This window comes from Agelaius phoeniceus, chromosome 5 (genome assembly GCF_051311805.1).
Source record: "Agelaius phoeniceus isolate bAgePho1 chromosome 5, bAgePho1.hap1, whole genome shotgun sequence".
Taxonomy (NCBI): domain Eukaryota; kingdom Metazoa; phylum Chordata; class Aves; order Passeriformes; family Icteridae; genus Agelaius; species Agelaius phoeniceus.
The window spans coordinates 73210803-73228721 of record NC_135269.1 but is presented as its reverse complement, the minus strand read 5'-3'; the positions used below and the strand labels follow the sequence as shown (position 1 = coordinate 73228721).

Genomic DNA, 17919 nt, shown 5'->3' with positions numbered 1-17919 from the left:
CTGGCACCCCCTGGGCCCCCCCTGGCACCCCCTGGGCACCCCCTGGCACCCCCTGGGCACCCCCCGAGCCCCCCGGCGCTGCCCCCGCTCTTGGGGTGCCCGGGACCCCCGGGGGGAGCGCTGGGGGCACCGCCGGTGTCACCGTGACAGCACCGGGGGTCCCCGGCGGGCTCGGGGGTCACTCTCGGGGCACCGGGGGTCACCCGGTGGCCGGGGGGGCTCGGGCCGGGCCCGGGCACTGCCCCGTGCGAGCCCCCAGCACGGGCACGGGCCGGGAGGGGACACAGCGGGACACGGGAGGGGACAGGGCCATCCCCGGGGTGCCCTGAGTGGGGACAGGGGGGTGAAGGGGCCGGGGGTGCCGGGTGCGCTCACACGAGGGATCTGATAAGGGATCTGATAAGGGATCTGATAAGGGATCTGATAAGGGAGGGGGAGTGGGCGCGGCTGCGGCGGATACGGACCAAGGGACAGAGGGACACGGAGCGAGGGACAGACAGAGGGACACGGACCAAGAGACAGAGGGGCAGATAGAGGGGCAGATAGAGGGACACGGACCGAGGGACACGGAGCGAGAGACACGGGCCGAGGGACAGAGGGACACGGAGCGAGGGACAGACAGAGGGACACGGAACGAGGGACATGGACTGAGGGACAGACAGAGGGACAGGCCGAGGGACACGGAGCGAGGGACACAGACAGCCCCTCGCGGTCCGGGATCCCAGCACAGCCCCCCCAGCGCCCAGCGGTGACCCCGGGGTCCTCACGGCACCCAGGACAGTCCAGGGCCAGCTCCGAGCCCCCCCCGGCCGTGGGAGCTCAGGGGGGGACACAGCCCCAGCGTGGGGACAGCGGGATGGGACCCCGATATGGGGTGGGGATGGGGGATGTCACCCCAATATAGAGTCAGAGTGTGGGATGTCACCCCGATATGGGGTGGGGATGGGGGATGTCACCCCGATATGGGGTCAGAGTGTGGGATGTCACCCCGATATGGGGTGGGGGTGCAGGATATTACCCCGATATGGGGTCGGGAGGGGGACATCACCCCGATATGGGGTCAGAGTGTGGGATGTCACCCCGATATGGGGTCAGAGTGTGGGATGTCACCCCGATATGGGGTCGGGGTGCAGGACACAGCCCCGGTGCCGGGGGTGACAGTGACCCCACGGGACGCTCCCCAGGTTGGGCGGACGCCCTCGGGGACGGGGTCTCTGTCCCTGGGCCCTCTCCCAGAGGGCTCTTTGTCCTTGTTCCCGGTCTGTCCCCTCTGCCGGGGGATCTCTGCCCCTGTCCCCAGCATGGCCTTCTCCGGGGGATGTCCCCCATCCCTCTGCTCGCTCTGTCCCCTCTCCCGGGGTGTCCCCTGTCCCTGTCCCCTCTCCCGCGGTGTCCCCAGTTCCTGTTCCCTGTCCCCTCTCCCGGGGTGTCCCCTGTCCCTGTCCCCTCTCCCGGGCTGTCCCCAGTCCCCAGTCCCTGTCCCGGTCCCTGTCCCCTCTCCCGGGCTGTCCCCATGCCCGTGCCCGCTCTGGCCCCTCGCCCGCCGGTGGCTCCGGGCTGGCGGCGCCGGGCGGCTGCGGGCGGTGGCGGCGGGCAGGGAGGGAGGGAGGGCGGGGACGGTGCCAGCGGCGCCACCCGGGGCGCGGCGACCCCCGGGCCGGACACGGCCCAAGGGCTCTGCGCAGGGCCCGCCCGTGCCGCTGTGCCCCGCTGAGCACCCCCGTCACCGGCACGGGGATGGGCACGGAACGGGCACGGAGCAGCGGGACGGGGACAGGCGCCGGGAACGGCCACGGAGCAGCGGGATGGGAGCGGATCCGGGGATGGGCACAGAGCAGCGGGACGGGGATGGGGATGGGGATAGGCATGGAACAGCGGGATGGGGATGGGCACAGAACAGGCATGGAGGAGCGGGATGGGGACAGGCACGGGGATGGGCACGGAGCACTGGGATGGGGACAGACATGGGAACAGGCACGGAGAAGCAGGATGGGGATGGGCACGGAGCAGCGGGACTGGGACAGGCGCCGGGACGGGCACGGGGCAGCGGGACGGGGATGGGCACGGGAACGGGCACGGAGCAGCGGGATGGGGACAGGCACGGGGATGGGCATGGAACAGTCGGATGGGGACAGGCACTGGGACGGGCACGGGGCACCAGGATGGGAGCAGATCCAGGGACGGGCGCGGAGCACTGGGATGGACACGGATCTCCGGGACAGGCATGGATCACCGGGATGGATACGGGTACAGACATGGGGATGGGCATGGGGCTGGGGATGGGAGAAGATCACTGGGACAGGGGTGGGCATGGGTCACCGGGATGGGTACGGATACAGGGATGGGCACGGATCACTGGGATGGCTCTGGATCTCCAGGATGGGCATGGATCATTGGGATGGGCACAGGCACAGATCACCGGGCCAAACATGGGCATGGGCATGGATCACCAGGACGGGCACAGATCTGGGAATTGCCATGGATCACGGGGATGGACACGGACCTGGGAATGGCTATGGATCTCTGGGATGGGCATGGATCATCAGGATGGGAATGGGCACAGATCACCCAGACAAGCATGGGCATGGGCATGGGGATGGGCACGGAACTGGGAATGGCCACGGATCACTGGGATGGGCATGGACCCTGGAATGGCCACAGATATGTGGGATGGGCATGGATGACTGGGATGGGGACGGGCACAGATCACCAGGACAGCAAGGGCACGGGTACAGGGATGGGCATGGATCAGTGGGGTGGGGCTGGGTATGGACCACCGGGGTCACCCCCCCAGGGATGGCCCTTTGGATGCCTTCACCGGCCCTGGCTGGTGCCCACCTGGCCCCCGAGGACACCCCGTGGATCCAGCCCTGGCTGCACCCCATGGATCCAGCCCTGGCACCCCATGGATGCACCCCAGCATCCCGTGGATCCAGCCCTGGCTGCACCCCATGGATCCAGCCCTGGCACCCCATGGATGCACCCCAGCATTCCATGGATCCAGCCCTGGCTGCACCCCATGGATCCAGCCCTGGCACCCCGTGGATGCACCCTGACATTCCATCCATGGATCCAGCCCTGGCTGCCCCCCATGGATGCACCCCAGCATTCCATGGATCCAGCCCTGGCACCCCACGGATGCACCCCGACATTCCATCCATGGATCCAGCCCTGGCACCCCACGGATGCACCCCGACATTCCATCCATGGATCCAGCCCTGGCACCCCATGGATGCACCCCGACATTCCATCCATGGATCCCAGCCCTGGCACCCCACGGATGCACCCCGACATTCCATCCATGGATCCAGCCCTGGCTGCACCCCATGAATTCACCCCAGCATTCCATGGATCCAGCCCTGGCACCCCACGGATGCACCCCGACATTCCATCCATGGATCCAGCCCTGGCTGCACCCCACGGACGCCCCCGGGGTCCCCCCCGTGGCACGGCGGGGTCACACCAAGAGCCTTTATTGGGAGCGGGTCCGGGGCGGCGCCCCCCGGCCCCCCCAAGCCCCCCGGGAGCCGCCGCGGTCACTTCCCGGCGGCGGGGGGGGGTTTGTCGAAGAGCGCCGCGATGTCCAGCATGGCCTGGCGGATGTTGCGGCCGAAACGCTGCGAGTCCTGCGGGCAGCACCGCTCAGAGCCCGCCCCGAGCGCCCAGAGGGAGACCCGAACCCCCCCGTGCCCACCCTGGGGCACCCCCGGAGCTGGGGATCCCCAGCAAGGGCCGCACCCCGGTGGGGGTGACCGGGATGTGGGGAGGGTCCCAGAGGATGGCCCTGGGATGGATGGGGTGGGGGTCCCACAGGAAGGGGAGGGGGGGGCAGGATGCAGCAGGGTTAGATCAGGGTCAGGGGCTGCCCCAGACCCACAGGTGACCCCGCAGGTGACCCCACGGATTCTGGTAGAGCCCCCACCCACCCCCGTGCCCCCCTCACCGTCTCGGGGCTGGAGAACTTGCTGGACACGTGGAAGGTGATGAGGTTCTCCCCGGCGATGATGTAGGACACCCCATAACCATCGTCTGCCACCTGCGGGGGGGAGAGGGGCCATGGGACACCTGGGACCCACCTGGGACCCACCTGGGGCACCCACCCGGGCTGTGGGCTTGGGCTGAAGCCCCCCGGGTCACCCATGTGGGGCTGGGGGCTCCCAGTGTGGGGCACCCCTGGCCCAAACCCACGGGGGGAATGCAGGACAGAGCCCACAGCCCCCCCGCACCCCAGTGCCCCCCGGAGCCCTCCCGGTGCCCCCAGTGCCCCCCGGAGCCCTCCCGGTGCCCCCGGTGGCCCCCGGAGCTCACGGGGCCGAAGCCGCCGCCGCTGGAGACGTGGTTGGGGAATTTCTCGAGGTCGAACATCTTGAGCTGCTGCTGCGGGGTCTGGCTGGTGGAGAGGCGCCAGGGCTCTGACAGCACCTGTGGGGACACTCGCTGCACCCCTGGCACCCCAGGGAACCCCACTGCACCCCACTGCGCCCCATGGCACCCCAGGGAGCCCCAGGGAGCCCCACTGCACCCCACTGCGCCCCATGGCACCCCAGGGCACCCCACTGCACCCCATGGCTCCCCACTGCACCCCGCTGCACCCCACTACACCCCACTGCACCCCACTGCACCCCAGTGCACCCCAGTGCGCCCCATGGCACCCCATGGCACCCCAGTTCACCCCACTGCACCCCATGGCACCCCAGGGAACCCCATGGCACCCCATGGCACCCCACTGCACCCCACTGCACCCCACTGCGCCCCAGTGAGCCCCAGTGAGCCCCATGGCACCCCAGCCCCAGAGTGGGACTCCACATGTGATGACACCAGGGTGCGTGGCAGTGTCCCCTTGTACCCGCTGTGCTCTCCCGTGCCCCTCCCGGTGCCACTCTGCGTCCCCCTGTGCCCCCCCCTTGCCCGTGTCCCACAGCGGCTCCACGTGTGCTCTCCCATGTCCCCGCCTGTCCCCCTCACGTTCCCCCGTGTCCCTCAGTGCCGTGTGCTGCTCCCCCTGTGCTCCCACCCGTGTCCTGTGTCACCCCCGTGCCCCTCGTGTCCCCCCATGCTCCCCCCCTCGTGTCCCTCAGTGCCACCCCCGTGTGCTGCTCCCACACTGCCCCCTCGTGTCCCTGTCCCGTGTCCCTTTCATGTCCCGTGTCCCTCAGTGTCCCGTGCGCTGCTCCCCCCGTGTCCCTGTCCCGTGTCCCTGTCCCGTGTCCCCATCCCATGTACCCTCATGTCCCCGTCCCGTGTCCCTGTCCTGTGTCCCCATCCCCTGTCCCTGTCCCTGTCCCATGTCCCATGTCCCTCAGTGTCCCATGTGCTGCTCCGCCTGTGCCCTGCCGTGTCCCCATCCCGTGTCCCCATCCCGTGTCCCTGTCCCGTGTCCCCTCATGTCCCCGTCCTGTGTCCCCATCCCGTGTCCCTGTCCCGTGTCCCCATCCCGTGTCCCCATCCCGTGTCCCCATCCCGTGTCCCCTCATGTCCCCATCCCGTGTCCCCTGTCCCCGTGCGTGTCCCCCCGCGCTGACCTTGGCCAGGAAGGGGCTCTGCATGCCCAGGTACCGCGACATCAGGTAGAGGCAGAAGAGGTGGCGGTCGATGCCGGCGCCGGTCATGGCGAGGCGATAGAGCTGCTGGTGCCTCTCGGCCGCCGCCTTGAACAGCTGCTGCCGCTCCGAGCGCTGCGGGTGAGCCCCAAATTACACCCAAAACTGCACCCCAAACCTGCACCCCAAACCAGAACCCCGGCACAGCCCCTGGATCTGCACCTTGAACAGCTGCTGCCGCTCCGAGCGCTGCAGGTGAGCCCCAAATTACACCCAAACCTGCACCCCAAACCTGCACCCTGAACCTGCACCCCAAACCTGCACCCCAAACCTGCACCCCAAACCAGAACCCCAAACCTGCACCCCAAACCTGCACCCCAAACCTGCACCCAAACCTGCACCCCAAACCTGCACCTCGGCACAGCCCCCAGCACCTTGAACAGCTGATGCTGCTCCGAGCGCTGCGGGTGAACCCCAAATTACACCCAAACTGACACCACAAACTGAGCCCAAACCAGAGCTCTGGCACAGCCCCCAGACCTGCACCTGGAACAGCTGCTGCCGCTCCGAGCGCTGGGGGTGAACCCCAAATTACACCCAAAACTGCACCCTGAACCGACACCCCAAACCTGTACCCCAAACCTGCACCCCAAACTGAACCCAAACTGGAACCCTGCCACAGCCCCCAGATCTGCACCTTGAACAGACACTGCCCCTCCAAGCGCTGGGGGGTCTGGGGTGGGGCCGGACTCCAAACTGAAGCCCAACACACCCCCAAACCTGCACCCCAAACCTGTACCCCAAATCTGCACCTTGAGCAGCTGCTGCTGCCCCTCTGCATGCTGGGGAGGGGTTGGGGAACTGCACCCCAAACTGCACCCCAAACTGCACCCCAAACAGGCACCCGGCACCCCATGAGGGACAGGAATCTCTGTCATCCCCATTTGTGAGGGATGGGGACCCCCGGGAGGGATGGGAACTTGTATGAAGGATGGGGACCTCCCTGAGTGATGGGGACCCCCAGGAGGGTGTGGAGGATCCCCAGGCCAGCCCCGTGTCGCTCCCGGGGGCACTCACGCTGCGCCGGGTGTCGGCCATGCTGCGCACGAAGGCCGTGGCCTCGGAGGTGCAGGAGCGCACGGTCTCGGTGCGGCCCTCGCGGAACAGCCGCGTCATGGAGGCCTCGTAGGTCAGGCAGAAGGAGCCCTTGTCCTGCGGGGATGGCGGCGTGGGGACACGGCGTCATGGGCCTGGCTCGTCCCAGCGCCCGCCTGCTGCTGTCACACCCCTCCCCGTCCTGGCCACGGCCCCGCCCTGCGCCCGGGACACATCCCATCCTTCCCTGGCCCTGCGCCACCCTATCCCATGGACCCCATCCCATCCTATCCCCCACCATCCCATCCCACCCTTATCCCATCCCATCCCATCCCATCCCATCCCATCCCATCCCATCCCATCCCATCCCATCCCATCCCATCCCATCCCATCCCATCCCATCCCTATGCCATTCTATCCCTATCCCTGTCTCATCCCACCCCGTTATCCCACCCCACGGATCCCATTCCCGCAGCTCCGTTCCCGTCGCTCACTCGGAAGTGTGCCAGCTGCAGGGCGATCTGGATGAAGGCGTCGGGGCTGGTGCGGCAGCGCTTGATGAGCCCCTTGCCGAAGGTGGAGAACGGGAAGCAGCAGAAATCCACGTCCTCGGCCAGCGCCCGCGCCACGCGCAGCGACGCCTCGATGGCCGCCACCCGCCTGGGGACATGGCATGGCATGGCACGGCATGGCATGGCACCTGAGCCTGTGCCCACACCTGAACCTGTGCCCACACCTGAACCTGTGCCCACGCCACACGCAGCGACGCCTTGATGGCCGCCACCGCCTGGGGACATGGCACGGCATGGCACGGCATGGCACGGCATGGCACCTGAGCCTGTGCCCACACCTGAACCTGTGCCCTCCCTTGCACATGGCACCCTCACCTGCTGTACCCGAGCCACCCCCAGTGACCCTTGGATGGCTGCCACTGCCTGGGGACACGGCATGGCACAGCACGGCATGGCACAGCATTCACCTGTGCCCTCACCCTCACCTGTAGCTGTCCCCGCCCTGTCCCCGCCCTGTCACCCACCTGGGGGGGGATGTCCCACTGCAGGCGCTGGGGGGGGGCCAGCTGCCACCTGGGGTCCCCCTTGCAGTGCCCCCCCTCCGTGTAGCCCAGCTGGAACGTGTCCGTGGCCAGCATGAACTGGGGGGGACAGGAGGCGTTGGGGAGGGGGCAACGACCCCTGGCCCCAAAACCCCCAGCCCCCAAAACCCCCGGCCCCAAAACCCCCGGCCCCCAAAACTCCCGGCCCCACAACTCCATAACTCCCAGCGCCCCAATTCCACGATCTGCCCGGACCCCAAACCCCCAGGACCCTCAACCCCCCAATCCATGACCACCCCAACCCCGAATTCCCAAGACCCCCGATCGCCCGATTCTGTGCCCCCAGACCCGCAATTCCATGGCCCCCCAACCCTTGAGCTCCCCAAACCCCAAATCCCCAAGCCCCCTGACCTCCCAATCCCATGATCCTCCAACACCCAAATCCCCACATCCCTTGGCCCTCAGTTCCATGGTCCCCCATACCCCAAATCCCCAAGGCCCTGGCCCCTGATCCCCCAATTCCATGGCCCCCAATCCTTGAGCTCCCCAAAACCCAAATCCCCAAGCTCCTCAACCCCGCAATCCCCCCCGACCACCTGCAAGCCTCTCAAACGCCCCTGTCCCCCAAAGCTCCCATCACCCCAACTCCCTGAGCCCCCCAGTTCCAAGCCCTCAGGGCCCCCCAGCCCCCCAGAATCCCGACCCTTACCCCGCACGGCCCCGGGCAGAGCCCCCACATCCTCTCCCCCTCCCCACCCCTAAACGGGGTCCCCAGCCTTGGGGGGCCTTACAGGGGTCCCCCCTGAGGGTCCCCAGTCTGGGGGTGCCTGGCAGGGGTCCCCAGCCCTTGGGGCACCCCGTGGGGTCCCCATCAGGGGGTCCCCAGCCCGGGCACTCCCAGCCCTGGGGTGCCCCACCGGATGGTTGCCCGTGCCGGGGGTGCCCCATTGGGGGTGTCCCTGCCCCATTCGGGGTGTCCCCACCCGGGGGTGCCCCATTGGTGCCCCGGTACCTCCCAGAGGTGCCCCATGATGGGGGCGTCGGCCCAGGAGTGCTCGGCGTTGGCCCCGACCTTGCCGTTCTTGTAGACCACGAGTGTGAAGGACTTGTCGAACCAGCTGGGGGCGGCACGGGGCGTTTGGGGGGGTTTGGGGAGGGTTTGGGGGCTTTGGGGGGGGCAGGGGGCACCAGGGGGGGTGAGGGCAAGAGGAGGATTTGGGGAGTTGGCAGGGGAAGGTGGGGGGTTGAAGGGGCAGAGGGGGTGTTTGGGGGACCAGGGAGGGTTTTGGGGTGCCCACAGGTGGTGGGAGCAGCAGGGATGGGGTGCTGAGGGTCTGTGTGGGGGCCTGATGGTGCTGGGAGGATCTGGGAATAAGTCTGGGATTGTAGGATGGGGGTGCTGAGGGTGCTGGGCTGGGGTTTGGGGTCCCAGCAGGGTTTTGGGGTGCCCATCGGTCACAGCAGTGCAATGGGGACTTGGGTGATGGGGTCTGGGGGGGCTGGGGATGATGTGGGGGGGTTCAAAAGGGCTGAGAGGGGGTCCCGGGGGTGTCTTTGGGGTGCTCACGGTCAGAGGAGAGCCTGTGCAGCAGGGCCTGGGCTGGGAGGGGATTTGGGGTGTCTGGGGGTATTTGTGGCTGTCTGTGGGTGTTTGGGGCACAGCTTTGGGGTCCTGGGGGTGGTTTTGGGGTGTGCACTGGTCATAGCAGTGTCTGGGCAGCAGGGACGGGGCTGGGTGGGGATTTGGGGTGCCTGGGGTGTCTGGGGTATCTGTGGGTGCCAGGGGCAGGTTTTGGGGCCAGGGGGTGTTTTGGGTCATGCACCGGTCGTAGCAGCGGCCGTGCAGCAGGGACTGGGCTGGGTGGGTGTTTGAGATGTTTGGGGTGTTTGGGGTGCCTGTGGGTACCAGGGGCAGGTTTTGGGGCTGGGGGTGTTTTGGGGTGTGCACTGCACACAGCAGTGAATGTGCAGCAGGGACTGGGCTGGGTGGGTGTTTGGGGTGTCTGTGGGTACCAGGGGCAGGTTTTGGGGTCCGGGGGTGCTTTGGGGTGTGCACCAGTCATAGCAGCGGCCGTGCAGCAGTGACTGGGCTGGGTGGGTGTTTGGGGTGTTTGAGGTGTCTGTGGGTGTCTGTGGGTACCCGGAGCAGGTTTTGGGGTGTCCTGGCTCACGCACCGGTCGTAGCAGCGGCCGTGCAGCAGGGACTGGGCTGGGTGGGTGTTTGGGGTGTTTGAGGTGTCTGTGGGTGTCTGTGGGTACCAGGGGCAGGTTTTGGGGTTTTGGGGTGTCCTGGCTCACGCACCGGTCATAGCAGCGGCCGTGCAGCAGGGACTTGGCGTAGGCGTCCATGCAGCCGGGCCGGGCGGGCTCCTGGCCGTGCTCGTCCTCGTCCAGCGTCAGGAAGAAGGCGGCGCGCTCGATGGCGTCCAGGGCCGCCTTGTTGGGGCCGCGGCTGAAGAACCGCGCCCGCGCCTCGGCCCACGGCACCCTGGGCAGCCCCGGTCAGCGCGGGGCATCCCGCATCGAGCATCCCGCACCGGGCAGAGCCGGGCACCCCGCACCGGGCACCGGGCAGAGCCGGGCACCCCACACCCCACACCCCGCACCCCACCCCGGGTGGCACCGGGGCCATCAAGGACCCCTCCGAGCCCCCCACCCCTGGGGAGTGTCCCGTGTCCCTGTGCGAGACCAGGGACAGGATGGGGACAGGGATGGGGACAGGGATGGGGACAGGGATGGGGACAGGACGGGGACAGGGATGGGGACAGGGATGGGGACAGGGATGGGGACAGGACGCCCTGGTGGCCCAGGGTTCCCAACACTCCCGGTGTTCCCAGTATCCCCAGTGTGCCCATTTTTCCCGGAGTTCCCAGGAGCCCATTATGCCCAGCATCCCCAGTATTCCCAGTATGGCCATTGCTCCCCTTATTCCCAGTGTTCCCGGTGTTTCCAGTATGCCCAGCATGCCCATTATTCCCGGAGTTCCCAGAGTTTCCAGGTGCCCAATGTCCCCTTTATCTCCATCATTCCTGGTGTTCCTGATGTTCCCAGAGTTCCCAGGTGCCCAGCATCCCAGTATGCCCAACATTCCCATTATTCCCAGAGTTCCTGGTACTTCCAGGTGCTCAGTGTCTCCAGTATCCCCATTATTATTCCCATTATTTCCATTATTCCCAGAGTTCCCAGATGCCCAGTGTCTCCAGTATCCCCATTATCTCAGTGTTCCCAGAGCTCCCAGTATGCCCAACAGCCCCATTATTCCCAATATTCCCAGAGTTCCTGGTATTTCCAGGTGCCCATTATTCCCAGTATCCCCATTATTCCCAGTGTTCCTGGAGTTCCCAGTGCTCCCAGAGCTTCCAGTTTCCCCAGTATCCCCATTATTATTTCCATTATTCCCGGTGTTCCCAGAGCTCCCAGGTATCCAGTATCCCCAGTATTCCCATTATTCCCATTATACCCATTATTCCCAGTGTTTCCAGACGCCCAGTGTATCCAGTGTCCCCATTATTCCCATTATTCCCAGTATTCCCATTATTCTCAGAGCTCCCAGGTGCCCAGTGTCCCCAGTATTCCCATTGTACCCATTATTCCCAGAGTTTCCAGGTGGCCAGCATCCCCAATATCCCCATTATTATTTCCATTATTCCCGGTGTTCCCAGAGCTCCCAGGTACCCAGCATCCCCAGTATTTCCATTATTCCCATTTCCATTATTCCCATTATTCCCAGAGTTCCCAGGTGCCCAGCATCCCCAGTATCCCCGTTATTCCCAGAGCTCCCAGGTGCCCAGTATCCCCAGTATCCCCATTATTCCCATTATTTCCATTATTCCCGTTATTCCCGGAGTTCCCAGGTGCCCAGCACATCCCAGTACGCCCAACACCCCCGCCATTCCCGTCGTTCCCAGTGCCTCACACCTTTCCCCGGCCGTGAGCGCCGCCAGCCGCTCCTCGCCGGGCTGCGGGGGCGAGGGATCCTCCAGGATCCTCTGGAATTGCATCTCCAGGTCGGCGGGCGGCAGCACCTGCCCCCCGTAGTACAGCCACACCTTGTAGTAGCGGCCCTTGTGGTACACGGCCAGGTGTTTGCTGTCGGTCAGGTGCAGCAGCGTGTCTGGGGGGGCACGGGGGGGTCAGGGCGGCGGGGACCCCCGGGACCCCCCCCCGGCGCGGTGCCGCCCCCCGGGCCCGTACCCGTCTCCTTTCCCGGGATGCGGGTGGTGTTGAACATCCGCTCCGACTGGTACGAGCACATGGGCACCACGCCCAGGGCCATCATCTGGGGGGGGGGACACGGCTCAGGGGGGCTCGGTGTCCCCATCCCTGCCGCTGCCACCCCCGCTCCGCGCCCCCCGGCAGCCCCGTGTGGCACCGCCCGGCTTCTGCCCCGCGGGGCTCTCCCGGGAGCCCCGAATCCATGGGGTCCCCACGGCTCCCTCCACCCCACGGGACCCCCAGGATCCCCCCATCCCCTTGGGACCCCCCCCAAAAACCCTATCCCCCTGGGACCCCCCCAAAAACCCCATCCCCCTGGGACCCCCCCCAAAATCCCCATCCCCCTGGGACCCCCCAAACCCCCATCACCCTGAGACCCCCCAGCTCCTGCGTCCCAGGCCGCATCCCCCTGGGACCCCTCAGCTCCCCCGACCCCCTGGGACCCCCCAAAATCCCCATCCCCCTGGGACACCCCAAACCCCCATCCCCTGGGACCCCTCAGCTCCCCCTGAGACCCTCTGGAGCCCCCAGCCCCATGGGACCCCCCAGTCCCTTCAACCCTAAAGAGCCTCCGAGTCCCTCCAGTCCCATGGGATTCCCCCCAGGCTTCCCAGTCCCCTTGGCCCCCCCAGCCCCATGGGACCCCCCTGGGACCCCCCAGCTCCATTGGGACCCCCCTCACCGGGGGTCTCCCCCCATTCCAGCTGCTGCCGGTACAGCAGGACCACGTTCACCCCCTCCCCCCGGGACCCCCCAGACCCCCGGGACCCCCGGGCCCCCCTCACCGGGGGGATCTCGCCCCGGTCCAGCCGCCGCCGGTAGAGCAGGATGGAGTGCACCACGTTGGCCGCCCGCGCAGCCTGGATGCGGCTGGGGGTCACGTACAGGAAATCCTGGGGACAAGGGACACGATGCGTGTCGCGGGGGGTGCCGGGGGTCCCCGGGGGCGTTTGGGGGTGCCCCATCCCCCTTCACCCCTTACCATGGCGTAGTAGTTGCTGTTGACCATGAGGGGGCTGCGGCCGCGCAGGTAAACGTACTCCTCCCACCAGTCACTGACCTGCGGGGACGGGGACAGGGACAGGGACAGGGACAGGGGACAGGGGACAGGGACAGGGGACAGGGGACAGGGACAGGGGACAGCAGGGGGAAGAGAGCACAGGGATAGGGATGGAGAGAGGGAACCGGGAAAGGCCACAGGGAGGGGGACATGGGGTATGGGACAGAAATGGAGACAAGGAATGGGGACAGGAGACAAGGAGATGGGAGAGGGACAGGGATAGGGATAAGGGTGAGGGGACAGGAATGAGGACCGGGGACAAGGGATAGGGGACAAGAACGGGGATGGGAACAGGGACAGGAATGGGGGACAGGGACAAGGGTTAGGAGGCAGGAAAGTGGACAGGAGACAGGGGGAAGGGACAGGGATGGCGAGAGGTGAAAGGGACAGAGATAGGGATGGGGACAGGAGAAAGGGACAGAAACAAGGGACAGTGACGGGGGACAGGATCCTCTGCCCCTAGCGCTCCAGCCAGGACACCCAGGAGATCCCAAATCCCTCCTCATGCTGCCGGGAGGGGACACCAGTTCCGGGGTGACCACCCCAAAGGCCGCGGGGTCCCCGTGTCCCCGGTGCCCCCACACTCACATAGTTGGTTGTCCACCAGGACTTGAGGCGCAGGTACCGCTGCAGCCGCGGCGCCGTCTTCTCCTGGAACTCCTTGGCCAGCGCCTCCATCTCCCGGAATTTGTCATCGTCCAGGAGCGGCCGCACCGACTCCAGGTACTGCGGGGAGGGGACACGGGTGACCCCCCGCCACTGCCACCGCCACCGCCGGGCACCCCTCGGGCCCCCAGCCCCACGGGGGCGGCGTACCCGGCTGATGGTGGCTTTCACGGGCGGCACCGGCAGCTTGGGAAGGGAGCTCTGGAAGCTGTAGAGGAGGGGCTTGCGGATGGACATGATCTTCATCACCGCCTGCGGGAGCGGCAGCGGCAGGAGGAGGAGGAGGAGGAGGAGAGATGGGGTGAGGATCCACGGCTCTCACAGCTCCCAAAAAATTCCAGGCACCCACAGCACCCACAGGTCCCATGGCACCCAAAGCTCCTACACCAGCCACAGCTCCCACAGCGCCCAAAAAACTCCAGGCACCCACAGCACCCACGGCAGCCAAAGCTCCTACACCGGCCACAGCTCCCACGGCTCCCACAGCGCCCAAAAAAAACTCCAGGCACCCATGGCTCCCGAAAAACCCACGGCTCCCAAAACCCCCATGGCTCCCAGAGCTTCAACAGCTCCCATGGCACCCAAAGTTCCCAGAGCTCCTATAGCATCTATGGCTGCCACAGCACCCAAAACTCCCCATTCCCAAAGCACCCAAGGCTCCCACACCTTCCAAGGCTCCCACAGCTCCCAAAGCTCCCCGAGTTTCCACAGCTCCCATGGCACCCAAAGCTCCCACAGCTCCCAAAAAACTCCAGGCATCCACAGCTCCCAAAGCACCCACATCTCCCAAAGCTCCCACATCTCCCACAGCTCCAACAGCTCCCACAGCTCCAACAGCTCCCACGGGATCCATGGCACCCAAAGCTCCCAAACCAGCCACAGCTCCCAGAGCTCCCACAGCTCCAACAGCTTCCACAACTCCATGGCATCTGTGGCTCCCACAGCACCCAAAACTCCCACAGCCCCCAAAGCTCCCAAAGCATCCGCGGCACCCAAAACTCCCAAAGCTCCCACATCTCCCAAAGCTCCCAAAACTCCCACATCTCCCAAAACTCCCAAAACTCCCACAGCCCCCAAAGCTCCCAAAGCATCCACGGCACCCAAAACTCCCAAAGCTCCCACATCTCCCAAAGCTCCCAAAACTCCCACAGCTCCCACATCTCCCAAAACTCCCACAGCCCCCAAAGCTCCCAAAGCATCCGCGGCACCCAAAACTTCCAAAGCTCCCACAGCACCAGAGCTCCCAGAGCTCCAAGAGCTCCCACAGTTCCCAAAGCCCCCACATCTCCCAAAGCCCCCACAGTTCCCAAAGCTCCCACAGCTCCAACAGCTCCCACAGTTCCCAAAGCCCCCACACCTCCCAAAGCCCCCACATGTCCCGCATCTCCCGGTGCGGGTGCCGCTCACAATCCAGAGGCGGGTGCTGCGGCTCATGCGCCCGTGGGGCTCAAACATCCAGCCGTGGTAGGAGAGCAGCAGGCGGAGCAGCCTCCGGAAGAGCAGCACGGCCGCCAGCCAGGCCCCCGTGGAGAACACCACGGTGCTGACCACGGTCTGCGCCTGGGGGGTCAGCGCCTCGCTGGGGACACGCGGGGGACACGGCCTCAGCGCTGGGGACAGCGCGGGTGGCATCCCTGGAGGGTGTCCCCAGGTGGGGCTGTGCCCCTGGTGGCACTCCCAGGGAATGTCCCCAGGTGGGGCTGTACCTGTGGAGTGGGACCCGCGGGGATGTCCCTGCATGGGGACATCCCCCAAATGGAGACGTCACAGGTCTCCTGCACCCTCTGGGGGTCAGGGTCCCTCCATGGGGTGGGGTCCCTTGAGGGACATCCCCAAATGGAGACGCCACAGGCCTCCTGAACCCTCTGGGGTTCGGGGGTCCCTCTGTGGGACAAGGCTGTGCCCTGGGTGGGACCCCTTGAGGGACATCCCCAAATGGAGACGTCACAGGTCTCCTGCACCCTCTGGGGGTCGGGGTCCCTCCGTGGGGTGGGACCCCTTGAGGGACATCGCCAATGGGGCGGGGATGTGCAGGGTGGAGCCCCCAGGGCTGGCCCGGGCCCCCACGGCCACGCAGGGTCTGGGGTCTGTCCCTGGGACACTGCCGGGGGTCCCTGCGGGCTGTCCCCCCTCTGGCCGTGCCGTGTCCCGGGCCGTGTCCCGCTCACCTGCGGGGCAGCCAGTGCTGGATGCGGGCGATGAGCCCCAGGGACGGATCCACCTGGCAGTAGCAGGAGCCGGCGGTGGCCATCACCACCACCATCCAGCTGGAGGGCGACGCGGGGTACACGCCGGTCAGGAAGCTGTTCTGTGGGCACAGCGGGGTCACGGGGGCACGGGCGGCCGCCACGGGAGGGGACGCGGGCGGCCGAGCCCACCTTGGCGCGGACCAAGCGCTTCTTCCATGAGTGCACGACGGCCAGGTAGAGCTGGCGCACGGCCTCGCGGCTCAGGTGGAAGTCCAAGCCCTCGGGGGTGACCGTGAACTGGAAGGCCACGGCCTGGTGAGCTTCCGCCATCCTGGGGACCCGCCGGTGACACCTGCGGGGGACACCGGGCCGGTGGGCGGGGGGACGGCCAGCCCCGGCACGGGACCTGGGGGCGGAAGGGGCACCGCGGGCACGGAGGGGACGGCGGTGCCCCGGCCGGTGTCCCCGGGGCGGGGCCAGCCCGGCGGCGGCCCCCGGGAGCCCCGGGCCGCGTCACGGCGGTGTCACGGCGGCGTCACGTGGCGCTGGCCCGGCGCCCACTGAGGGAAGGGTCAGCGCTGTCACCGCCGCCAGCGCGGCCCCGGAGGGGACATCGGGGAGGACAGCCCGGCCCCCGCGCCCCCGCACGTGGCACACGCCGTCCCCCGCCCCGCGTCCCCTGCGGGAGCGCGGGAGGGGCGGCACGGACACGGCCGGGGGGCTCGGGGTGCCACCAAGCCCCTGAGACACCACGGGGGACCCTGGAGACCCCCCCGCTCCGGGGGTTGCCACAAAGCACCCCCGGCTCTGGGACCCCTCGGTGCGGGCACAGCCAGGGCCGAGCCCCGGGGCGTCGGGGGGTGACCCCCCTGTCCCCAACACGGGCACCTTTCCCACGGTGGCCTTGGGCTGAGGGTGACAGCCACGACCCGATCACAGCGGGGCTGCTGCGCCCTCTGCACCTCGTGCGGTCACCACCCTGCGCCCCATGGCACCCCATGGCACCCCATGGCACCCCACGGCACGGCCCGGCCCGGCACGGCACACCTGGGCATTAAACCACATCCCCAGCGCTGCAGGGCTCCGCGGCACTGCGGCTGCCCGGCTGTGTGTCACCGCCCTGTGTCACCCCGCGGGGCACCGTGGCACGGCCCGGCCCGGCCCTGCCCGCCCCCCTGCGGCGGGTGGCACCGGGGACACTCCCGCCGTGTCCCCCCGCCCCGCCCAAGGTCACCGCGGCTCCGGGGCCGGGATGCGCAGCCCTGGGACGGCCCCGCCTGTCCCCCCCACCGTGTAGGGCCGGGCCCCGCTCCGGGACCCCGGGCGGTGACACCGCCAGGGCACCCGCGGAGGGGACCCCGGACACGCCGGGGGCGCGGGGGTGGCTCCGCACGGACACGCGTGGGAGGCGGCACCGGGCGCGACGCCACGGGAGGGACCGGGGGATGCCGGTACCGGGGGCGCCCCCGCGCGTGGGTCCCGTCGCGCCCCCTCCCCTGGGCCCGGTACCTGCGTGGGCAGCGCGGGGGCCGCGGCTCCGCGGGACGGCGGCTCCTGCGGCCGCGGCTGCCGGCAGCCGGTAACCGGACACCGGCGGGGCCGGGCGGGCCCGGAGCCGCCCCGCCCCCGGGGGGACCGCGACACCCGGGGGGACCCCGACACACCGGGACGGGCAGCGGCAGCGCGGGGGGACCCGGATCCCGGGACACGGAGCGGTGTCCCGGGGGACAGCGGCATCCCGGGAATATGACAGGAATCCCCGGCCGGGGGACAGCGACATGTCGGGACACGGACCCCGACATCCCCGGGACACGGACCCCGACATCCCCGGGGGTCCCCGTCCCGGGACGGGAATGGACATCCCGGGACAGAGCGGGCATCCCCGGGATGGGGCGTCATCGACAGCCCGGGCCACGGAGCGTCACCCCGGGGGGACACGGGGACAGCGACATCCCGGGGGGACCCACGTCCCGTGACAGGGACACATCCCGGGACAGGGACACATCCCGGGACAGGGACCCGCACCTGGGACAGGGACACGGGATAGGGACATGGGACAGGGACACGCACGGGGACAGGGACTCCCGTCCTGGGACAGTG

General features: G+C 67.9%; 1 protein-coding gene across 1 annotated transcript; it reads right to left on the bottom strand.

Moving 5' to 3' along the window:
• Window positions 1-3395: 3395 nt before the first annotated feature.
• On the bottom strand, window positions 3396-17427 carry CPT1B (carnitine palmitoyltransferase 1B). Its single transcript, XM_077179335.1, has 19 exons — window positions 17329-17427; window positions 16009-16171; window positions 15799-15938; window positions 15038-15209; window positions 13781-13882; window positions 13553-13690; window positions 12887-12964; window positions 12690-12797; window positions 11884-11968; window positions 11608-11803; window positions 9992-10177; window positions 8702-8807; window positions 7664-7788; window positions 7130-7286; window positions 6618-6752; window positions 5523-5675; window positions 4309-4422; window positions 3944-4036; window positions 3396-3626 (listed from the first exon to the last, which is right to left on the bottom strand). The coding sequence occupies exons 2-19, from the start codon at window positions 16147-16149 to the stop codon at window positions 3537-3539; spliced, it is 2319 nt and encodes a 772-aa protein (XP_077035450.1). The 5' UTR covers window positions 16150-16171; window positions 17329-17427; the 3' UTR covers window positions 3396-3536.
• Window positions 17428-17919: the final 492 nt, after the last annotated feature.